The sequence below is a fragment of the Rutilus rutilus genome (genome assembly GCF_951802725.1).
Source record: "Rutilus rutilus genome assembly, chromosome: 6".
NCBI lineage: Eukaryota > Metazoa > Chordata > Actinopteri > Cypriniformes > Leuciscidae > Rutilus > Rutilus rutilus.
Window position 1 is genome coordinate 28,317,431 of NC_140214.1, and position 24,147 is coordinate 28,341,577.

General features: G+C 37.4%; 2 protein-coding genes across 3 annotated transcripts; one reads left to right on the plus strand and one right to left on the minus strand.

The window, feature by feature from the left end:
- Positions 1–91: 91 nt before the first annotated feature.
- On the minus strand, positions 92–13,513 carry LOC311292798 (protein crumbs homolog 1-like). The gene is made up of 8 exons (XM_084412610.1): positions 13,345–13,513; positions 11,278–12,210; positions 8,368–8,921; positions 7,100–7,265; positions 4,545–5,445; positions 4,390–4,431; positions 2,123–2,245; positions 92–1,929 (listed from the first exon to the last, which is right to left on the minus strand). Exons 1-8 carry the CDS (start codon positions 13,388–13,390, stop codon positions 1,677–1,679), a joined length of 3,018 nt encoding a protein of 1,005 aa, XP_084268736.1. The 5' UTR covers positions 13,391–13,513; the 3' UTR covers positions 92–1,676.
- Positions 13,514–14,718: 1,205 nt separating this feature from the next.
- Positions 14,719–24,092, plus strand: zbtb41 (zinc finger and BTB domain containing 41). Of its 2 annotated transcripts, none has more exons than XM_084412385.1 (11): positions 14,719–14,883; positions 15,847–17,090; positions 18,044–18,251; positions 19,719–19,788; positions 19,908–20,055; positions 20,163–20,292; positions 20,989–21,084; positions 21,956–22,062; positions 22,500–22,605; positions 22,785–22,873; positions 23,032–24,092. In XM_084412385.1, the coding sequence occupies exons 2-11, from the start codon at positions 15,896–15,898 to the stop codon at positions 23,616–23,618; spliced, it is 2,736 nt and encodes a 911-aa protein (XP_084268511.1). In that variant the 5' UTR covers positions 14,719–14,883; positions 15,847–15,895; the 3' UTR covers positions 23,619–24,092. The 2 variants fall into 2 exon arrangements, with proteins under 2 accessions (XP_084268511.1, XP_084268512.1); XM_084412386.1 differs by having other exon boundaries at positions 14,755–14,883; positions 15,859–17,090.
- The last annotated feature ends 55 nt before the right edge of the window (positions 24,093–24,147 follow it).

The window sequence follows — 24,147 nt, forward strand, 5'->3', positions numbered from 1 at the left end:
GTTGTCAATCACGAATTCATAAGCAAAACCAAAACTATAATATACACAGCTGCTGCATAGAAACAACTAAATATTGAATGCTCTTATTTTTGTGATTAGTTTATTAGATTTCAAAACTAAATCTGCTAAATGGGGTAAAATAATGGAAAGCTAATGCAGTCATTTAATCATTGAGATATAAAAGGCTAGGATTGCATATTTACTTAAAAAAAAAACATTACACATCAAAATAAATTCATAAATCAGAACACCAGTTGATAAAAAAAATTCATTTAATGATGGGATTAAAAATCATATATTGGTTTTCTCACTGATTGGGTCTGAAACTACATTTGATTCAGAAAACAGACTCATAATGACCTCTAACAATATTTAAAGGGGAGCTATTATGACCATTTTGAAATGCATGATTTTGTTTTTGGTGTCTACTAAAATACGATTTCATGATTGATTAAAAAAAATGCCTTGATTTACACATATTTGACATTGTTGCAGCACCTCTCTTCACAGTCTCTCAGTAACGCTCTGGAGCATTTCCCAAAAGCATCATTAGCCAACTATGTTCGCAAGTTCCGTCATTATCAGCATAGTTGAACGAGTCAGTGTTACCCGAAACCATAGTTCCAACGAACATTCGCAAACAGCATCGCAAAGTTGTGTGGTTGGAACGACAGCTCTCGACCTGTGGTTAGAAGCATAGTTTCATGTTTGCATGACATGTAGACTGAATCCGTATCGTGAGCAAAATAAGCAAGCTGACATTAAGTGCAATAAAATACATACAAATGTCATTTACGTCTTTTAGTTTGTCAAGAGATTTAAAGTGCCGTTTTTAAAGAGTGCGTGTGTGCGAACGTGCTCTACTATGTAAGAATGAGCCTATGATTGAGTCTGGAAATAAAGCAAAATACCTGAGAAATACTCCTCAGATGCCATGTCTGTCATTTATATCAAAACATCTAGCGTTAATTCGATCTCAAACAGTTTAATTAAAATAAGTTATTACTCCACCACATGCGTGACGTCATAAACCATGGTGGTTGAACCACCACTTTGCGACAATATGGTTTCGGAAAATAGCTAGTTGATTTCTCCAACGATGCATCGTACTATGGTAGTGAACCATAGTTGTACGGTAAACGCACTCCTGTTTAGTTCCTGTCTCTATGAAGCCACTCCTTCTGAAAAGCGCAATGTGCTCTATTTGGTGGGCTGGAACAGTGTGTTGTGGTTGGTCAACTGCTTAGAGTGTGTTTCGCAAATGTCACACACCTTACCATAACCACAAGTTTCAACACACAACTAAGGCAACAGGCCACCCCCCAATTGTTTTAGTTTTTTGCTTATACTATACCTTGGCCAGAAATTATTTAAATGAGGAATACTGCGAGGTGTACTTTCCCGTAAGAAAACTCTAGACTACGATGGAGGCGTTTCAGGGATTTCAGAAACAGTGCGCACTGATACAGAGAAAAACTCCCCTTTGGAGTGACTTTGTGTTTTGTAACTTTGCAGACCTTTTTCATTCTCAAACAGCAACATTACACACTAAAGAAAGTTGAAAATAAAAAAGCATACTAGGACCCCGAGGCCTTCGCGTATTTGTGTCCATTCAACATCACGCCACATCTTCCTCAAGAGTCCTCAGAGTGTCTGAGAAGGAACTGTTTTTAGTCCTAGTCATCATTGGCTGCGTTCCATTCGACCTCTGGGTCATCATCTAAACGCAAAATGAGGTATGACAACAGCTGGAAGATATTCTGCCACAGGAGCAGGAACACATAGACGTAGAAGTCACTGACGTCAATCTGACAGTGGTCACCTGCAAAGCTCATCTCGCACACACACTGGAACCTGTTGATCAGGTTACGGCAGAAGCCTCCGTTAAGGCAGGGGTCAGATGCACATTCATCCAGCTCCAGCTCGCACCTGTCAAAGAAAATCAGTCATCTCAGATGGAGAGATTGACACAGTGAAGAGCCATCTTACGGCACATTATAAACAGTAGGTTTGCCATTAAGTCTGATTGCTGAGAGAAAAAATAGCACACTTCTCATCAATAGGTTTTCACCCATTCACGTGCTATCACATAAATTGAACCTCTGTGGTTTCATATTTTTACCATTGTCCAGCGAATCCAGGTAGACATTCACAAGTATCCTCTACAGAGGAGCAATTCCCACCATTGAAGCAACTGTAGTTCCATCTCTCATTCCCACAGAAAGACACAGGAAGTTTAGGGTATCTAGAGAAAAATATGATAAAAGGATAAGGCTTGGTACAGACTTCATTTTTGACTTACTACAGTCCTGTTCTATTAATACTTCAGGCCCGTTCACACCAAGAATGATAACTATAAAGATAACTTTATTAGCATCCACACCAACGCACAATATCTTTATGTTTATTATAAGCGCACGCTGCAGTTAAGTTGTCTGCCTCTTTAAATGCTCAAGCTCTTTAAAGCAGGATGGATTCTGAATGGCTGATCAATGGTTTTATCTTTTTAATCAACTGGAAAATATTGCTGTGAAAGTGATTCCAACAATATTGTTACTCTGTGCCATTATTGTTATAGGACTCTGCTATACTTTTACATTTAGAGTGATGAGTTATTTTGAAACTATCATTCACCTGGCGCAATGTGGCGCGACACAAGTGTTTTTTGCTAGTTTCAGCCCGACGCAGTTATCATTTTCACGTCCTGCGCCACGTTGTTTAAATAGCAAATGCATTTGCGCCCATTTGTGCTATTTTTAGGCAACTGAAATAGACTGCATCATTGACCAACAAAAACCTGGTCTAAAGTCAATAGTAGTTATTTATCCTCGCGCACGAGCAGATCCGTTTCCTCTATGGAGACGCGTTCAGTTTTTCCGCTTGCAAATTCCGCCATGTAAATAGCGAATCCGCCATGGCGTAAGCGCAACTGGCTTTTAAAGGGAATGGGAGATGAGACTCTGATTGGTTTATTTCACGTTACGCCCAAAACACACCCATTACTCATTAGGTGAATAGGGACAAGTCTTTTAGACCATGCACCGGGCGCACCGACCATTTTTCCCGTCGTTAAACTAGCAAAAGTGGATTCGGACATGCCCTAAGTGCACTTGCTCCCTGCGCTTTAGACCATACGCTTAGATCGTTAAAATAGGGCCCTATATTCTTATTGTTATAGTTATCTTTTTTTTGTGAACGGGCCTTTATTCTTATTTCTAAAGATAACATGTGAATGCCCAGGACATTGTCCATGTCCAAACATGTGAATGCCAAGGACCTCAAATATAATCACCCCCTTGTGAAGGACCATTTCTAACATGTAAAGGCTTTGGCTTACAGCACCTTTAACACTAGAACTGCCATGGCAGTCATTTTGACCGTTTTGAATTTTATATCTGCAATAACTTTGTTGAAAAAATAAATACAATCCTGCTGGTACCTGACTTTTCCTAAAAGTGTCTGTATTTTCATTTAAAATGTTTTTCATATAAATTACACATAAGGCAAAAAAACAAATTAACATATTTACCTATTTCGGCCATAGACGGTCATATTGACTGCACTGAATTTCGTTATGTATTATTATAGGCTATACCAATATACACAACAATAAAATGTGGTAAAAAATATACTAAACATATTCAACAACAAATCATTTAAATGTAATGATATTCAGAACAGAACAAGAATGAAAAAAATAACTATAAACAAGCCAAAATGAAATACTTTATAAGCGAAAGTGAAAGTAAGCGGCGTTAGGCTCACGTAGGCTAACTCTCTAATTAGAATCAAAATGTTTCAACATTTGCGACGTATTTGGATGGTAAATATTCTTTTTTATAGGCTTTGTACTTCACTCACGTTCCAATATCAACGGAAAAAATCCTCCTCTTCACATGGATGAAGATTTCACTTCGCAAAATGGTACGAATTGTATTAGGCTACTGACAAACAGAGCAGTGGAATTTTTATGTTAGGTTGATTATTTTATTATTATATTTTATTATGGCAATGTGAAGATTGCAATGCTGGAATATGGTGTGTGTGTATGTGTGTGTGTGTGTGTGTGTGTGTCGGCGGGCGCGGGCACGATCGAACAGTGGAAACATGAAAACGTAGGCTATACTCCGTCATTTTGTTCAGGACATCTACGGATATTATTTATTTATAAATGTATAATTAAACTTGTTTAAATGTACAGTTTGGTGTTGTTTTGTTTTTAAAAGACATCCTAATACAATAAACGCATTAATCTCAAAATTGGGTATTTATCATTAAAGATATAGAGTTTGGAATATAGCAGTCAAAATGACCGCTTGCGGCAGTTCTAGTAGTTATGGAATTCTGGCACTTCTAGTGTTAATGCATATTGTAAGAAGTCAAACTCACGGAAACCTGTCGATATACCATGGAAGTTCTGGAACTCTCTCCCTGAAATAGAAATGGAATTTAACACGCAAATATCTAAGAATGTCAACATTTCAAGATATTGCAGCAGAACTCGAGAGATGCATTGGAGGGGTGAGCATGGCAAACATCTTCACCTGCAGAAAGGTCCAGTCGTGTTTCTCGGACAGAGACATGCGTAGCGTTTCAGTCCTCTTAGGCATATTCCACCATTGCTGCACTTGTGGTGGGCGCATACGTCCACCACCATTTCACAGTGTCGGCCGGTGTAGCCCACATCACACGAGCACTCGTATCCTGCGGACACCCGTCTGCAGGCTCCGTGAACACAAGGGTTTGAGGCACAAGTGTCTAGAGTCAGTTCACAGAGTTGGCCATCCCAATCAGATGGGCAATTGCACTTGAAAAGGTCGAACAGATCTTCACAAACCCCACCATTTTGGCACGGGTCAGGCTCACAGACATTAGATCCCCAGCAGCCAAAGTAGGGAGTGGCAGAGGTTCTCAGAAAGTGCTCTTCCTGGGGCCTGGGAAGGTTCATCTCCATGTCGCTGTAATATGGCAATGCAAGGCCACCAATCTCCACCAAACCCAGACAGCCAGCGAAGTTGCCCTCCGAATTGGGTCCCAACCCCCCCAAGATGATGTCCACATCTTCTCTCAGGAATTCCAGATCTTCTGAGGCTGTAATTGAGATGGAGGGTTTCTCCCAGTGCTCATCCAGAACCAGACTCCATCTGGATGACTGTAAGGCTGGGTTGTCCATGCTGAAGTGTGCCCTGTGCCAATGTCCATCACTAACCAAGTCCAGACTGTGTATATACGAAGATTGTTCCTCTCCCTGCAGCTCTAAAACCACGTGTCCATCTTGGATACAAATGGTAATAAATTGAGCATCCCGCTCAGCATGTAGTAGAGTCGCGTTCTGCTGCCTGGTACGGAAATTTATTGAAATGCTGCTGAGATTTCGCTTTATTTTTCCATTGCCACGATAGGTGATCATGTGGCTGTCACTTCGGAGGCTGACATTGACCACACCTGCAAAACGAGCAGGAAAGAAGCATCAATCAACTCTTTACTAAAGATAATCTATTTCTCCAAAGCTCTCCAAAGCTCCAGAATTTACATATACATCCATAATTATGTTTCCATAAGCGACTACATATCTTATTTGCCTTTAAAAGCTGTTTACAGTGTTTCACACTTTTTACATTAATGTTTACTTACTTTAAAATGAATTAAACAGCTTTTTTTGGCAATGTTTTGTCTAGCAATAGCAATTTAGACACAGTACCAGTGTTATTTTAGTATCATTAAGATACTATCAGTGTTTATATACAATATATATATATATAACAATTTTGTTTTATTTTATTTTTTATTTCAGTAAATGTTTATTTTATTTCAAGTAAAGTTTTCATTAACATTATTATTATTAGCAGTATTATTATTACTACTACTAATAATAATTATATAAAATCAAATATAACAAAATTTTATATTTCTAAATAGTTATAATTATTAATATTATTGTTGTTGTTGTTGTTAATGATAACAATAATAATAATATCAAATCAAATAGCTGAAAAACAAGCAACAATTTTTTTTTATAATATAGGCTATATATATATATATATTTTTTTTTTTTTTTTCAGTTAATGTTTACTTGTAAGTAGGCTAAAGTTTTCATTGTTTCTTTATGGGAGTAATTATAAAGAATATACATTTAGTTATGCCAAGCCCTAAAATACTTTATCTAGTAGAAATTATGTGAGTAAAAATATATATATATAAAAAACAATCTTTATCCTTAATCCTCATATTAAATCACAAAAAAATTGAAAAGCCATGGGACCTTTGATTATTGTTGTAAAAAAAGACAATGGGGGTCCTGGAGCCAGAACGACTTGTCTAGAATTATAATTATTTTATTTTACCTCCAAAGTGTAAGCCCTCAGCACCATGTTTAATTTCTGTGAGATCATGTGTGCATGTCATTAACACGCTTCATGCAATGCCTCAGGGCAGACACATATGGCTTGGCAAATCCAACAGAGGATAATCTTTTAAAGCTTTCATAAATCCTCTAGTATATCTACTAGGGGTGCAACAATTTATCGTGTCACAACATATCGGAATACAAAAATGCAACAATATGTATCGTGGATAGTGACAATGTGTATTGTGTATAGTTCATCAAAAATAAAAATTTCTGTGTGACAAAACAATGTAAGTTTACAGAGTTTTGGTGTCAGTAATACATTAAAGTACTATATATAATGTTGAATATAACGTATAATAATGCAATGGGGGAATATTTGTGGGTTCTGATAATGCAAAATTTCTGATGTTACCATTGTGTGCATTGGCCCAAGCCTATTCATTTATATCCCCAACGTAACACCAAGTTGAGCATTTTAAATAAACAGTACATTTTTTGTTAACCTTTTACCATTTGTCTTGGAGTATCGCAATAATATATTGTGAGTTCAGTATCGTGATATGTATCGAATCGTGACATGATGGTATCGCTACACCCCTATTAGCTACACATGACAATTATCAATTATATAACTGAACTTGAGGATATGTTCCATAGATGTATTAATGCTTTTTTCCTTATCGCTTTTACTCAGAAAAACAGTTCAGATAAGGACAACTGCTCTTGGAACATTGACATATTCATACTTACATTCAAAACCCTGAGTGTGTGCTTGACACATGGCAGCGGCGGGACATGGAGACAGCTCACACCACTTGACTTCCTCACAGCGTCGCCCTGCCGTATTAGGTGGGCAACTGCATGTGAAATCATCCCACATGGAGTAGCACACACCTCCATTCAAGCAGGGATTGATCTAGAAGAGATACTCACAATCATTCATTACAGTACATACTGTCCTTTTAAACAATCAAGATTCATTCACATGTTAAATCTTGAAGAAGACTCTGCTGTCCTTCAATTTCACTTAATAGTTGTTTGCTTTTTCTTCTCAAACTGCTGTCCACGGGCCTTTGGGGTCTGTCTCAAACAGCAAAATGGTCTAAAACATCTTCCTGAATTACGAACACTGTGAATTATGTAATAATTCATAACATTTGATGTTTACAAAATAGTCAAACATATTTAAAAAGTTAAGCCAATTTCTATAAAGGTTTGGATCAAGCAAAGCATAATTATTCCAGAATTACGAAAATTCTGAATGATGTGATCATTCATAATACTACATGAACATTTTTATAGGATTCATAATATTTGAAGTTTACAAAATAGTCAAGCATTTTAAATGTATAAAAAAGTATAACGTTATTCCAGAATTGTGAACATTGTGAATTATGTAACAATTCATAATACAAGAATATTTATAAAACGATTCATAATTATGAATAAAGTTGACAAAATATTAAAACTCTTTAACATATTTAGGACGTTTAGCACCTTTCTAAAAAGGTTTGGTTGAAGTCAAGTATCATTATTCCAGATTTTTAAATATTGTGAATGGTGTGATCAATCATATTACTTGAATATTTATGAAAGTTTTGCATACTTCTATAGGGGGTTTAAATGTGCACGAATTCTTTATATGGTTCAAGTTAAGCATTGAACACTGTAAATGATGTAAATATTCATCATATTTGAATATTCATTAAATCATTAATAATAGATACAAAATATTCAAACAAATATTGTTGCTGATAATGTGAAACGAGTGTTAATTAAATCTGATAATTGTTTCTGCTATGAAACTGTCTGAATCATTTTTTTCCCCATGCCCGTCCATTGTTTCGGTATCACCAGGCCTAAATGGCAGATAAAAGCAAAATATGCTATTACTGGTCACTTTTCATGTCGACCAGACCAAACTTTCCTGTCAGTTGGATATTTTCTTGTCCAGAATAAATTGCAAATTGGACCACACTTTATAGCAGCACCGTAATAGGTCTGTAAACGTCTCTTACACTGCAGGAGTCGTCGCCAGTACAGCCGCGTGTGACTTCCAGCAAACTCTGGAGCCTGTAGGAGCTCACTGGGACACTGACTGGGTAGAACTGCAGCCGTCTGCTATTCATACGGAGGTCCTGGATACAGCCCTTAAAGTATCCCCCAAAGGCTAGCGATGCACGGCGATCCGGTAAGCCTCCCACATGTACTGCGTCCCCAGCATGGACCAGCACACGACGGATCGGGACGCGACCCTGGCTCTTAGCAGACATAAACAGGGACAGGGATTCGGGTTCCACAAGCACAGTTATGAGATGAAAGTGGCCATCGTTGACCACTTCCCTTCCTAGCAGGCTTTCAAAGTTGTTGATTTGAACTTTGACCTTTCCATCCTCCAGCCAGACACGGAGGTACTGACTGGTGCTGTTGGAGAGGACGAGGAGCAGGCCCTGTGAGCGGCGCGTGCGGACGAACATGGACACGGTAGTGCTGTCACCTGAGCCGTCTTCATCCACCCTGAACAGAGCGTGGCTCTCCAAATCTTCATTGCCAAACCTCGCAGCTACATACTCTACAAAATCAAAAAGATCAAATGAGTGCATGTTATAATAATATGTAACAAACAAAATGGGACATTTCTAAATATTAAGTTATAATTATTAACATTATTCAAAATATATAATTATTATTATTATTTGCAATTTTATTATAATTATAATTATGATATCAAATCAAATATAACAAAATGGAATATTTCTAAAGAGTTATAATTATTAATACTATTTAAAATATATTGTTGTTGTTGTTGTAACAATAACAATATCAAACCTAAAATAAAATTATAATTTGTAATATTATTTCAAATATAGTGTAATAATGATAATAATAACAAAAATAATAATAATCTAAATAAAATGTGACAGTCAAATTTAACAAAATAGAAAGAATTATTATTATTATACATACATTAATTATTATTGTAATAATAATAAGACAAAGTCAAATATAACAAAATTGAATATTTCTAAATGTAGTTATAATTATTCATATTATTCAAAAGATTGTTTTATGATATAAATGTTCATATTATTCCAAATGTTTCTATTATTATTGTTATTAATTCTGATAAAAATAATAACAATAATAATAATCAAAATAAAATGTAACAGTAAAATGCAACAAAATGGAAATAATTGTTTATTGTAAAAAATTAACTACAACAAAAAATAATTACAACCATATTATTATTATTATTACAACCACCACAACAATAAGAAAAATATATGTATAATCATTTATGTATTGTTAATTATTATACATATATTTGTATTATTATTGTGGTGGTTGTAATAATAATAATAATAAGACAATTATGACTAAATGGAATGTTTCCAAAAATAGAGTTCAATAAATATGTTCTGTCGCCTACCTGTTCCTCACACAGAATTTTTTTTTTTCCTCACTGACAAAGTTTTAAATTAATCATTGACGGCAGCTTTCTTAGCAGGATAGGTCCTATTTAAAGTTAGCATGGATTAAACGTGCCTGTTTATATCACGTTTCTATAATCCACAGTTCAGGTGTGGCTGATTTTAACCTTCCCTTGGCAGTCCTTCTGCTTTGGCATGTTTACGTCTCGGTGTTTCATTTAGGTGCTCTAATCTCATTCTATGTCTTGGGACTAAATTTGACCCTCTGAGGAGTGCTAAATTTAGATTCTTTGCTAAGCAGTGATGTTGTTGTAGAGATAAATGGTGATCAGGAAAGATGAACTTTTTAAATTATTTAAAATTGTATCTAGGTTTAAGCAGAAATAGGCTACTTTAAATAGTATTAAAATTTGTAGCTCAAACTACAGTATTTGCATATTTAAAGGCATAGTTCACCCAAAAATGGAAATTCGGTCATCATTTACTCCATCTCATGTCGTTCCAAACCTGTATGAGTTTCTTTCTTCTGTTGAACACAAAAGAACATATTTTGAAGAATGTCTGTAATCAAACAGCTGATGGACCCCATTGACTTCCATAGTAAGAAGAAAAAAAAAATCCTATGGAAGTCAATGGGGTCCATCAACTGTTTGGTTACTGATATTCTTTAAAATATCTTCTTTTGTGTTCAGTTGAAGAAAGAAACTCATACAGGTTTGCAACGACACTTAAGCCACACTTAAAAATTTGTAAATGTCATTGCATATATAAAAATTAATGACAATTATTTTAAAGCAAGAGAGCACAAGCACACTTCTCTTTGCACAACATTTAACAAAGAAGTTTGTGTCGTTTTAAATGCTAAATTTTCAAACGAACACTTTCAGGTTTCAACATTAATGGATCATAAGTTCATATGTGATAAACTACACTCTATTAGGGCAACTGTGTGTACATTCTTACATTTAAAAGTCTTGATTTTGTTTTTGGGGTCTACTAGAATAGGATTTCATGCTTTATAGTCACCTCTATTCACAGTCTGCCAGTAACATTCTGTTTAGTTCCTGTCTCTATGAAACCACTCCTTCTGAAAAGCACATTGTGCTCTGATTGGTCGGCTGGACCAGTGTGTTGTGATTGGTCAACCGCTTAGAGCGTGTTTGGGAAATAGCACGCCCCTTACAATAACTGTGGTTAGGCGGGAATTATTTAAATGAGGAATATTGTGAGATATACTTTCTCGCAAAAAACTCAAGACGGCAATGGAGGCGTTTCAGGGATTTCAGAAACAGTGCGCACTGATACAGATTTGTAACTTTGCAGACCTTTTTCATTCTCAAACAGCAACATTACACACTAAAGAAAGTTGAAAATGCGAAAAAAGCACAATAGGTCCTCTTTAAGTATCTAAATCTACAATTGTGTCTATTCTACATGAAGTCCAACCCATAGCTTGTTTACAAGTAAACTGGAGTACGATAAAAAAAAAGATCATACCCTCTAAACAGTTCTTGCCCTCATAAGGCCGATGGCATTCACAGCTAAAACTCCTCCATCCTGTCTTGACACATCTGCCTCTGTTCTGGCATGGGTTTTCCTTGCATTGGTCCCAGTCACCGCAGTCCTGTTTCACATTAAATTGCTTAATGGGAGCCCTCGGTCCCAATCCAGGCACCACTATGCGTGAATCCAACCACACATCCCGCATACATCCCAGAAAGCTTGAACCAGCCCCTTGCTCTTCTCTTCCACCAATGTAGAGATTCTGTATCACAGTCAACTCTGATAGACCCGAACCCAATTCGGGCTCTGCTTGATCTATCTGCACTTCCATGTCACAGGTGTCTCCAGGACAAGACGGGTCTCTAAGACTCAGCCCAAACATGCTGTTGTGCAGCGAGGCCTTCGCCGTGTGCCAGCGGCCATCAGAAACCCTCGCTGGGAGCTCTAGAAGAATGCTTTCCGTTTCCTGGGCTCTCTGCAATGTATGCCGTAGTTTTCCATCCACTAACTCCAGCGTAAGAAGCTGATCTTCAACTTGGCACTGGAGCAGAGTGGCCACTTCCTGCAATGTGCGAAAACTCAGAGTGACATTCAAGGGCTCAAAAGCGTTGGTGAGGATGGTCTGGACCTGGATAAATCCACTTTCTTCAAAAGAGAAGGTGGTGGACGTCTGGCACTTTGTTCCAGTTAAGCCCTCAGGGCAGATGCAGCTGTATCGATGTCGTCCTTTGTCCAGGTATGGATGGCAAGTGGCGCCGTTCGGGCACCAATGACGCTCACAGCCCAGCAGGACTACCATGCAGTTCGGCCCCCCGTAGAGGTGTCCATTATAGCTCTCTTGGGAACACTGACATTTGAATTGTCCATCCTGATTCACGCACACACCACCATTCATGCACGGGTTTGTTTCACACCCACTGGAGACTCCTGAGGCAGAGAAGAAACAAGTTTCAAGACTTCGCATGAACATAATCAACACTGGTCGACTTCATAACTGACTTGGAGATATCACATTCACTCAAAAATGGAAATTATGTCATCATTTACTCATCCTTCATGTCGTTCCAAACCTGTATGACTTTGTTCTGTGGAAAACATCAGAAGATTGAAAAAATGTGCAGCTGGTTGAAAGTCACTGGTGTCCTGTGATGTTTTGGACCCCATTGACTTTCATTATATGGATGAAAAGCACTGAGACATTTTTTGAACTATCATCAGTCATGCATGTTTGGACCGACATGAGGATGATAAGTGATAACAGAATTTTTGTTTTTAGGCGAATTACCCCTTTAAAACATGTTTTCCTGTTACACATTATGTTTCTGGGCATGACAATTTGAGAGAAAAATATAAAAAAATCAACAAGAATTTCAGATTTTTGTGGTATTTGGTATGTTCTTTTGCTAATGACAGCATCACTGTAAAAGTGTAAAACTAAAACATCACAAGGCTGATTGAACTATTTAATTTTGAAAAAGTTCAAAATGAAATAGTCAACTTAAAGTATGACCAACTTAAAATATTAAATAGCATGTGTTTTTGCTCAAAGCATGGGGACTTAAATATTTCAATTAGTATACAACATAAAAATGTCCTACATCAATATTATCTAATGTTAATGCTCAGCTTAACTTAAAATTATTATTGAACTTGGATTCACCAGTAAAAAACTTTTATTTTTTAGTTTATCAAAATTATTATAATATTGTGTTTCATAAAAGAACAGACCAACTTTAATTGTTAAGTTGATACAACAATAAGTATAATCAAAAAGTGATTTCATGCTGCATGAACTGCAAAAGGTCAACAACAACAAAAATCATGTTCTTCAGCATGATTTGAAAATCATCCAGAAAGCATCTTGAGCTTTGATGGAAGCAAGCAATCACAATCTCCAAGACTGTTAAACTGTGAGGATTGATGCAAGAAAAGCATTATGCATTCTTAGACTTATTCAATGTTATTAACATGCCTATAACAATAACCTTCTACAAAAAGTACAAACAAGCAGGTTTCTATAATGTAATCCAGAACTATCCCACAAGATAAAATTGTTATTACCTGCACACAGCAATATCATCCAGAAAGATATGGCCGCACTTGACATGATTTTAGTTGTAAACAGACAGGAGACCTAAAACAAGCTCTGAAGAAGACAGGGCAGCTTCGTAAAACACCATTACCGCCAGAAACTTCCTTAGCTCGTCTTCATTCATCTGTGTTTAGGACTGACTTCAGTGGGTTCATAGGATTATGGTAATGCACTTACGTGTGTAATGAACTGGTGTGAAGCCAGGGACGAGACAGGTCCCAACGGCTAATCTGAGAGACTCACGCATACACACCTTATGGACTTCAAATGCTCTGATAAGACAGATCTAAATGCAGTTATTAACTAATCTTAAGGCATCTTTCTTTACACAGCAGAGTTAAGGTTGCTCTGTGCCTGCTCAAAATTCTGAGTAAAGATGAAATACAGCATAAAAGACAGACTAAATTATGCCTGCTCTGACCCGCCTAAACAATATACAGATAAAATGGCTGTGTAAATGCATTTATGCCACCTCTGAGCAGCATTAAACAGTGTGTGTAAAGACACCTAATTGCCTTCTGTGCTGCCACCTTTGCAGAGTAAATTTGCCATTAGGCAGTAGAACTTATAAAGCCATCATCCACCATTTAGATTTGAATGAAGATTATTTTCAAATGATGAGTTGGTGAACGCGGTGAACGCTCCAAGCAGAAAAAAAAAGTTAGCCTATTAAGTTTATTTTATGGTTTGAGCTTTGAGGTAGGCCCACATAATGTTATTTTGCAACAAAACGGTTTACTGGCACATAGGGTGGATATTCTTAATCACCCTTTTACCTGCTGCGACAAAGTTGGAATTAGAAGCGTGTTAGAAAGAAATAGCCTTGAACGCCGGCTCGTGACTCGCGAGACAGAATCCACACTGTAAAGAAAAAGATAACATTTGGCTAATTCGCATATAAAGTGTGTAAAATAATAAATTATGTTCGAACTTTTGACTGTTCGAACTTTTGTTAATATTTACAATTTTATTTATTTATTATTATTATTATTATACATAGCCTAAATAACATTACATTGAAAACATCATATTTAATAAATATTAATAGTTAAATTAAATATGATGTATATAATCATTAATAAATAATAACTGTACTTGTGTGTGCATTGTTGAACTTGATGCAGGGATTTCCATTCACCAAATAGGCAACTACATTACCCATAATGCTACGCGTCTTATGGACAACGTCGTTGCGCGTTCAGTGTTATTAATATAATTATTATTATTATTTATAAATGAAAATAATACATTATTAACTTTCATTAAATTACAAGTTATACATAGGAGTTATTCTCGTAGGATGAATTCGCTTTATATGTAAACCAATGAAACAGGAAGACCTTTCGCCTTTAGCCAATGACAAAACAGCTTGTTGAGACGTCGGAGCCCTGGACGATGGAAAAAGGACACACTACGCGTCTTATAATCTTATAATTTTGTTTGTTTGTATACAAAGGCAAAACAAGACACCTCTTCAAAACACCACCGCATGTTTAATCTTTTTAAAGGTAAGACTGGAACTGAGAAACAAGTCGCTCTTCGCAGTTTGCCATGGGCCATTTTAGGGTCGTTTGTCAACGCACTCCTGTTGTGGAGGGGCCCTGTGGGAGCATGACATAATGGGGGGCCGTAAGGGGTAGTTCACTTCAGATTTGCATTGTTCTCATTTGCATTGCACTAGATTTAGTAATGTACGTACAATGTAATGCATGCTGACAGTGTTGTAATGTGTTTGTTTCGTTTGTGTAATTTTCCTCACCCAGTGCAAGACTGCAAGCAAAACGTCATGATATATGGCGCTGTCAATGCTTCGTTCTGTCTGAAGTTACTAACTCCATATAGGCTCGGCGTGTGACATGATTACATTATTTTGACAACTGAAAGCGCTGGTAAATGCTCAGTATGGGACAAAATATGCCCCGTAGGTTTTCTAGTTATTAGATTTTTGTTGTTGTTTCCACTTTGAAATGAACCAGCGATGATCTCTAGGATTTACTTAACACAAATGTACCATTTATTTGTGTTTAAAATGTATTTATTTTTTTTTGACATTTATTTTTCCATTATAATAGTATGTATTTTTAAAATAAGCATTTAGTGTATCCTGACTGAAGGAATAGGTTAATTTGTAAAATACTTATTTAAGGGTGAAGCTTCTGAAGTTAATCTGATTAGCAAAATATGGTTTTCAATAGATGGAGGCGATGTGAAACCATCATATATTGTTAATTTGTTCTTATGAGTCATTCTGAATGACTAGATTTAGCAATATGCATAATGAATGCCATGACGGCACACATTTTTTGAATTGTAATACATAAATTGGCATACATACAAAAAGCAGCAGGTTGTACTCCAATGTAATATAATACCTATAAACAGATTAATGCAAAATAATTCAATACATAAATATATTTTTTTTACCCCAGTTTTGCCCAAGTACTAAAGAATCAGTGTTTGTGCATTGTAAGTCTGTTTTTCAGCTCTAAAAATGGAAGTTTTGTGTTGAAAACCCTAAACATGAAGAAGAAAGTCAGTCCATCCCAGCAGTCAAAAGTGAAGGATATCAGTAGCACAGGCACACAGGAGACAACATGTGATGGACCAACGGCGTGTGATGCCAGCAGCGATGTTGACCTGGCCAATAAAGATTCTTCGCAGGAAAAGAAGCATCTGCAAATATCCCAAAGTGATGGCTGTTTCCTGAAGTTCTTGAACGAAGACCGTCAGAAACTGCCATCGTTCTGTGACATAACTCTCATGGTCAGTGGGAAGATGTATCATGCCCACAAGGTGGTTTTGGCTTTTGGCAGTGGCTATTTTCATGCCAAATTCAGTGAAAACCCCGAATTGCACCATGTTACCATTGATAACATAGAGGGCTCCACCTTTGGACACTTGCTCAACTTCCTGTACACATCTGAATTTGAAGTTTCAGAAAGCCAGATTCCTGCTCTGACCGAGGCTGCCTGTTTTCTGGATATGATGGAAGCTGTAAATCTTTTATCAAAGTGGGTGACACCAGCTCGCGCTGATGAAGACAGTGATGTTCAGCGGGTTCCCCAGGAGACCCCAGATGTCCCGCATGTCCAAACTTCAGTAGGAGCCACATGCTCCTTTTGCAGTCGCACGTTCTGCTACAAGAAGTCTCTGGAGAATCACCTGGCCAAGACGCACAACGCTGATTGCCATGTTGAGGAAGAGCAAAACATGGCAAGCACATCCGCGGTCACTACCCGCCGATCTGGCCGTCAGAGGAGGACCCCTGCTAAATTTGAGAGCCAGGAGAGCGGAAATGGCCACGCACCGTCTGGAAAACCCAGTCAAAAAACTCCAAAGGATGACGATGCTACCTTTGAGGAGCAGGAGGAAGAGGATGACGAAAGTGAGGAAGAGCAACAGAATGAGCAGGGGGAGCAAAGTAGCAAGGAGGGGCGAGAAGAAACCTCCAGTGCTGTGGAGGTCGAGGAGGCAGAACGTGAAGACGGTGAGAAGCGAGAGGAGGAGCATGTGGCTGAACTCAGTGAGGCCGGAGAGCAGACCGAGACCCAGAAGGAGGCCGAACCGAGATCCACTCGTGCTGTTGAGGAGCAAAGCCAAGCGACGGAGGTCACCGCTCATGTCTTCCCAGAGGGACTGGCTCCCGTTGTGGTCCAGAGCGCTAACAAAAAGACTCTGAAGTGTCCCAAATGTGACAAGACCTTTGATCGCATAGGTGAGAACCTGATGTAATCAGTGACTTTTTTTTGTCTTATCTTTTATTTTATTTAACAATACATTAATAATGCAGTTCAAATATATTAAAACTGAATTTTACAGTTTAAAACTTAATTCAATAACTATTTTCGGTAACACTAGTTTAGGGTACAATTCTCACTATTAACTATTTGCTTATTAGCATGGATATTACTAGGATATTGACTGTTTATTAGTACGTATAAATCACATATTAATGCCTTATTCTGCATGACCATATTCTACATCCCTTAATCCCAATAGCTAAACTGAACAACTACCGTACTAACTATTAATAAGCAGGAATTAGGAGATTTTGAGGCAAAAGTTGTAGTTAATAGTTAGTTAATAGTGTGAACTGGACCCTAAACTAAAGTGTGACCCTATTTTATATTATAATATGTTTTAAAATGTCATTTATTCCTGTGACGGCAAAGCTGAATTTTCATCATCAATACTCCAGTCTTCAGTGTCACATGATCCTTCAGAAATCATTCTAATATGATGATTTGATGCTCAAGAAGCATTTATTATTATTATCAATGTTGAATACAGTCGAGCTGCTTAATGTTTTTGTGAAAACGGTGATATTTATCACTTTTGATCAATTTAATGTGTACTTACTGAATAAAAGTATTACGTTTAAAAAAAAAATTTACCGACCCCAAACTTTTGAACGTCTGTGTCCATAATATGATGTGAATACGCCTCTTCTATGATGAGCATGTTTTTAGTTTATTAATTAAAATGTATATTTGATATTTTTGACCATAAAGTAAAACATGTCAGGGTAATACTGTCCTGATATCATAAGGAAGGAAGCAGTTTGCATTTCTTTTTTTTATTATTTGAATAAAAAATGTAGAAAGATTAATGCCATTTTGTTGTTAATGCTTTGTCTGAATCACTGCTTTGCTTTTCCTTATTTTGTAGGTAAATACGAGAGTCACACCAGAGTACACACCGGAGAAAAACCTTTCCAGTGTGACATCTGTCTTCAGTGCTACTCCACCAAATCAAACCTCACTGTGCACAAGAAGAAGCATGACAGTGATACGCCCGTCCAGAGGAAAGAGCACAAATGTCCCTTCTGCAACAAGCTTCATGCCAGCAGGAAGACTCTCAGCAGACACGTGAAGAGGTGAGTGGGGATCCCGTCCCAATCCCGGATTTCACTGAATCCGAATCAGAAGAAAGAAGTTATTATTTTGCATGAAGAAAGTCAAGCCTATTTCATGACCATGAAGATTAGTTTGGCATTGTGACCATTTCTAAGCCACAATTTCTTCCAGTAAGCTTTTGAAATTAAAACATATTTTGGTATCCACATATGTATGTATGCCTTTGGTGTGCAGCTGAACAAAACAACAAAATCTGAATAATTGATTCAATCTTAGATAGGTTCGCAGAGAAATCCTAAAACGGCCTGGACAGTTTTATTTACTTCTAGAAGTAGTTAAAAATGATTCCATTTCAAGCAAGTGATTCTGGTTCACAGGCGCTGATTCAGCCAGTTTGAATAATAGAGAAAATTAGTTTTGTGTCACTCGTTGTACCGCAAAGAGAATGGACAGAAAGAAAACCAGAGGATTATATGAAGTGGTCAGACACAAGATTATTGCCAAGCATGGACAATCTCAAGGTTGCAAGCACATCTCCATAGACCTTGATGTTCCTGTTTTCACCACACATAATGTTGTCAAGAAGTTTAATGCCCATGGCGCTGTAGCCAACCTCACTGGATGTGGCCGTGAGAGAAACCTTGATGCAAGATTGCAGCGAAAAATAGCTGACGTCTGCCAATTGCCACACACATTCAAGCTGTACGACAGTTTCAACTCAGTGAAAGGGGATTCTACTCAAAGATAGGAGAGCCGGGAGAACCCCACTGACATAATAAAGCCTAAATGCAATTTGCGCTTGAACAATTAGTTTTGTTATTTATTTATTCAGTGGTGGAAACAAGCTTCCATTAATTGGGCTTCATTTTCTTCATGTAAAATATCATGTGACTTAAATCAGAACCATATTTTCGAGGTGTGACTTTCTTCTGTAGAATACAAAGGAAGATATTTTGAGGAATGCTGGTAACCAAACCGTTATAACCATTATATGTTTTGACCATACAATGGAAGTCAATGGGACTAACATTCTTCAAAATATCTTATTTTGTGTTGAAAATGAAACTCATACAGGTTTGTAACGACTTGAGGGAGAGTAAATGATGACAGAATTTTCATTTTTGGGTGAACGATCCCTTTAATAGATGGCAGTTATGTATTCTGTGTCTACGAAATGAATAAATGCATTTCCACAGTTATTAACATTGTAAACTTAGCAAATCTTTAGCTGAAGGAGTAACTGTAAATTTGACATCTTTCTTTCTGACTGCTGTATTTCATTTCTCTATATTTTGTCCTCTTTTTGAAAGTTGTGGAAACGCTATCATGGATTTTTCTTTTCCTACTGAAGATTCATTTTTGCTGTAGTCACACATTTACCACTTTACAAATTCACCCATCTATGATGACTTCCGCTTCTGAGAATCCTGGAAATTGGCTGCATTATCTTTCCTGTTCAGTTTATTCATTATTTATTTATTATACAGATTTCACCCTGACCACCTCCAGGAGTTTCTCACTCAGAAGAAGAAGAAGAGCGAAGGCTGGAAATGTGACGTGAGTCATTTGCCTTATTTATTTTTATACACTACATTCACATGACCACAAAAAGCTGACGTGAAATTCTGTTTGCAAACAATTTTACCGTTGCCTGTATAATTTCTTTAACATTACAGATCTGTCACAAGTCCTTCAGTCGTCGTCCCCATCTGGAGGAGCACATGATCTTACATTCACAGGACAAACCCTTCAAGTGTGCCTACTGTGACGAGTACTTCAAGTCACGATTTGCCCGGTTGAAGCACCAAGAAAAGTTCCATTTGGGTAAAGCTTTACCTTTCTTTTTTGTGCTAATGAACAGCACCAAAAGCGTTTAACTTGTATTGGACCCAGAGAATTCCTTTAATGTTGACAAAATGTCCAATATCCAGGACCCTTTCCTTGTGACATCTGTGGTCGTCAGTTTAATGACACAGGGAACCGCAAACGTCACATCGAGTGCACACATGGGGGGAAGAGGAAATGGACCTGCTTTCTGTGTGGCAAATCGGTTCGAGAGAGGTAAGACGCTGCTGTGATGCTCAAAACACTGATATTACCAAACCTGTATGCCAGTGCGATAATGGTTGGATGTTTTTTTTTTATCACTTTCATTTTTATTGGAATTTTTGACAACAAAAAAGATAACATACATTGAACAAAATCAAAGGAAGGTAAGGAGGAGGAGGCATCTAATACAATTGATACAAAAAAATTGAAAATAAATAAAATAAAATAAAAATTGTGATCATTGGAATCACTGATCAATAAACCTTACTTATACAATATTTCTACCATCTTTGCGCAAGATTAGCTGAAACCCAATCATTAGAATCTCACAAAATTAACACTCAGTGTACAGTTGTATTGGGAAGTACAGTTATGCAGACTCTAGGGCCAGAAAATGGGTCCATTTTCTCCATTTTTCTTTAAATGATGATTCTCTTAACCTTATAGTGTAGGTCAATTTTTCCATTATAAAAATGCTTTGAATTAAACTTGTCCATTGCTGTTGATCTGGGATGTTCGATTTGAGCCAAAGTCTAGTAATAGCCTTTCGAGCCGCAGATAATAAAATCTTGGATAAATAAAGGTCCTCCTTCCGCACACTTTCTGTGATGTATCCGAGAAACATAACTTTACATTCCTTTGGGATAAATGGTTGGATGTTTTATTCAAAAACAAGCTCTCTCAGCTTATCTTTGAACATATTTTCAGGACAACCCTCAGAGAGCATCTGAGGATCCATAGCGGGGAAAAACCTCACCTGTGCAGCATCTGCGGACAAAGTTTCCGTCACGGGAGCTCCTACAGGTCTGTGAGAGTGCCGTAATACTACATACAAGAAACATGGTTCACAAAAAAAAAAAAAAAAAAAACGAATTCTGAGAGAATATGTGCAGATGAATAGTTAAGCGAGCTTCTATGAACATATTGAACTTTAATTGCATATATGCACATCATCTGTTTTTGAAGGAAGTCTCTTATGCTTACCAAGGCTGCAAAAATACAGAAAAAAAATACAATATTGTGAAATATTATTACAATTTATAATAACTGTTTTAATATATTTTTAAGTGTAATTTATTCTTGCAATTCAAAGCTGAATTTTCAGCATCATTACTCCAGTCTTCAGTGTCACATGATCCTTTAGAAATCATTATAATGTGCTGATTTTATGCTCCAAAAACATTTCTTATTATCATCAATGTTAATATTAAGCTGTTGTGCTGCTTAAGATTTTTGTGGAAACCATGATTACATTTTTTGATAAATGGAAAGTGCATTTATTATGTTAAGTATAATGCATCATTGCTGAATAAAAGTATTACTTTTTATATATATATAAAAAAAAAAAACTTTACTAACCCCAAATAATTAAGTAATTGGATAGGACATTAAATGTCAAGTCAAGTCAAGTTTATTTATATAGTGCTTTTCACAATACAGATTGTATCAAAGCAGCTTCACAGTATTAAATTAAAATAATACATCAATGTTTGTTTCTAGTGGAAAACGTCCACGTTTGGTAATGCTGATCAATAGTATTGTTGATTGATTAATTAAATTAAATATCCCCAAATATCCCCAACTGAGCAAGCCAAAGGCAAATGTATCACAAAGGTAAATGTGATAGTTTTATTTATCACCAGTGTTGTTACCTGTTGTTTTGTCTATATTTTAGGCTTCACCTTCGTGTTCATCATGAGGACAAGCGCTATGAATGCGAGGAATGTGGCAAAACCTTCATTCGCCATGATCATCTAAAGAAACACAAAAAAATTCATACAGGTATTTTTCAAATTCAGTCAAATGGATGTCATGCCTTAAATGTCTAGATGGATTAGGATTTAAAACTGTCGACCCCTCCAAAAAATGATCACCCTCATGTCTTTCCACACCTGTTTGACTTTCTTTCTTCTGTGGAACATAAAAGAAGATACTTTGAGGAATATTGGTAACCAAAGAAACTCTCTCGGCTCCCATTAACTTCCATTGTATGGTCAAAAAATATAATTGAAATCGATTGGAACTCAAACTGGTATCCAAAATGTTCATTTTTGGATGTCCCTCATTTTGGACTATCCCTTTAAGGCCAAAAACAGTGAAATCCACCTTAAAACTATTAAACTAACCATATTAGTTTCTTCATCCTGCTCATGGCTGCTTTATGTGCTCTATAAGTGTGTATTGTAGGATTATAGTCTTGTAACATTTGTTTTGTGTAGGCGAGAGAGCGCACCAGTGTGAAGAGTGTGGAAAATGCTTCCGCCGTGCCGATCACCTGACTGTCCATTATAAAAGCATTCACCTGGGAGAGAAGATCTGGCGAAGGCATGTGAACTCACACACACACACACACACACACACACACACACACCGATTTCAGAAACAAAAACATTGTTTTTGTGACGATACATGCGGCCTTTGTTATGCAATACAAAATAATGCCCGCAGTTGATGTTGGTTGTGTGAGATCTGTGATGTCATGATCATGTACTGTAATTTGACAGGTATAAAGCAGTGTTGCATCAGTGTCAGGTGTGCAAGAAAGAGTTCAGGGGGAAGACCAACCTCATGTCACATTTCAGAACGCATTCAGGTAAAATACGCTACCATTAAAAAGATTGTTTTAGGAAAGAAATTAATACTTTTATTCATAAAATTCTTACCGACTTTTTGAACTGTAAATCTTTAATGGCAAATTCGTGGCATTTCTGCTACTCAGTTTTTTCTGATCCGACATTTCGCTGTCCTCAGGTGAGAAACCCCATCGGTGTGTGATCTGTAACCAGACCTTCCGCATCAAGAAGACTTTGACCAAACACATGGTCATTCACTCAGATGTACGTCCTTTTAACTGCCCGCACTGCAGTGCTACCTTCAAGCGTAAGGACAAGCTGAAGTACCACGTGGACCACGTTCACAGCGCCCGCCTGCTCGACCAGCAACAGCAGAACATGCCTGTGCCCGCCGCTAGCAAGCTGACCGAGCCGTTGCCGTCAAACGAAACACCCAAACCATACCACACCGCGTCTAAGACTGTGCTGCAGAGTGTGACGGCTGATGTCTGCGTTCCCGTGACACTCGTCCCCGTCCAGATGACTGAGGACACGGTGCACGGGGCGCCACATGGCGTCCAGCAACAGCAGACAGGCTACCAGTCCGCCACTGACCTAGTGTTCTTAGAGAAGTACACCCTCACGCCTCAGCCCACCAACATAGTGCACCCAGTGCGGCCGGACCAGATGATGGACCCTCGAGAGCAGTCGTACTTGGGCACGCTATTGGGACTGGACTCGGCTTCATCTGTACAAAATATGTCTAGTGCTGAACATACTCATTAATTCAGTGCTATTACATACACGTTGTTCTTCACATCACATGAATTCCTTTTGGTCTCTTTGTGCTGTTCTCAAAGACATGGTTCCCTCTAAAATGCATTCGCTATTGTAATTCAAAGCAGAAAATAGTTTGGAACGACATGACGGAGAATAAATAATGACAGAATTAAAAATGTTCCTATCTTTAATATTGAAGTGAAAAGCTAATAATGAATTGAGGATTCTATCATCCACATCCACTATAAACTTTGACTCTAAATGGAATCTGTGTGTAAATGTCTCCTTTATGAGCCGACTGTGTTCATATATCTGACAGATGACTACAGTGCTGATGAGTTATTATATTTGTGTCAAATCTTCTCAAGTAATTCACCACCCGTAACCAAAGTTAATGAAATGAGCGCACAGCTCTTTTGCTTGTGTTCTTGTAAATAAAGCATCCTGGAACTCTTGAGTTCAGGAAGTGATTTTACACTGCTTGTTCTAGTCGTTTGTTGTGTTTGTTGTATTTCTGGATGTTCAGTCACGTGGT

What these genes read in the sequence shown, in the direction of transcription:
- LOC311292798 (XM_084412610.1), bottom strand. Translation starts at nt 13,390, where the DNA reads ATGTCAAGTGCGGCCATATCTTTCTGGATGATATTGCTGTGTGCAG. An exon ending in ACACACTCAGGGTTTTGAAT is followed by an intron (nt 5,446 to 7,099) that starts GTAAGTATGAAT and finishes CTCGTTTTGCAG; the next exon opens with GTGTGGTCAATGTCAGCCTC. An exon ending in CCTGGATTCGCTGGACAATG is followed by an intron (nt 1,930 to 2,122) that starts GTAAAAATATGA and finishes TTTCTTTGACAG; the next exon opens with GTGCGAGCTGGAGCTGGATG.
- zbtb41 (XM_084412385.1), top strand. Translation starts at nt 15,896, where the DNA reads ATGAAGAAGAAAGTCAGTCCATCCCAGCAGTCAAAAGTGAAGGATATC. An exon ending in GCGAAGGCTGGAAATGTGAC is followed by an intron (nt 19,789 to 19,907) that starts GTGAGTCATTTG and finishes TTAACATTACAG; the next exon opens with ATCTGTCACAAGTCCTTCAG. An exon ending in ACACAAAAAAATTCATACAG is followed by an intron (nt 22,063 to 22,499) that starts GTATTTTTCAAA and finishes TGTTTTGTGTAG; the next exon opens with GCGAGAGAGCGCACCAGTGT.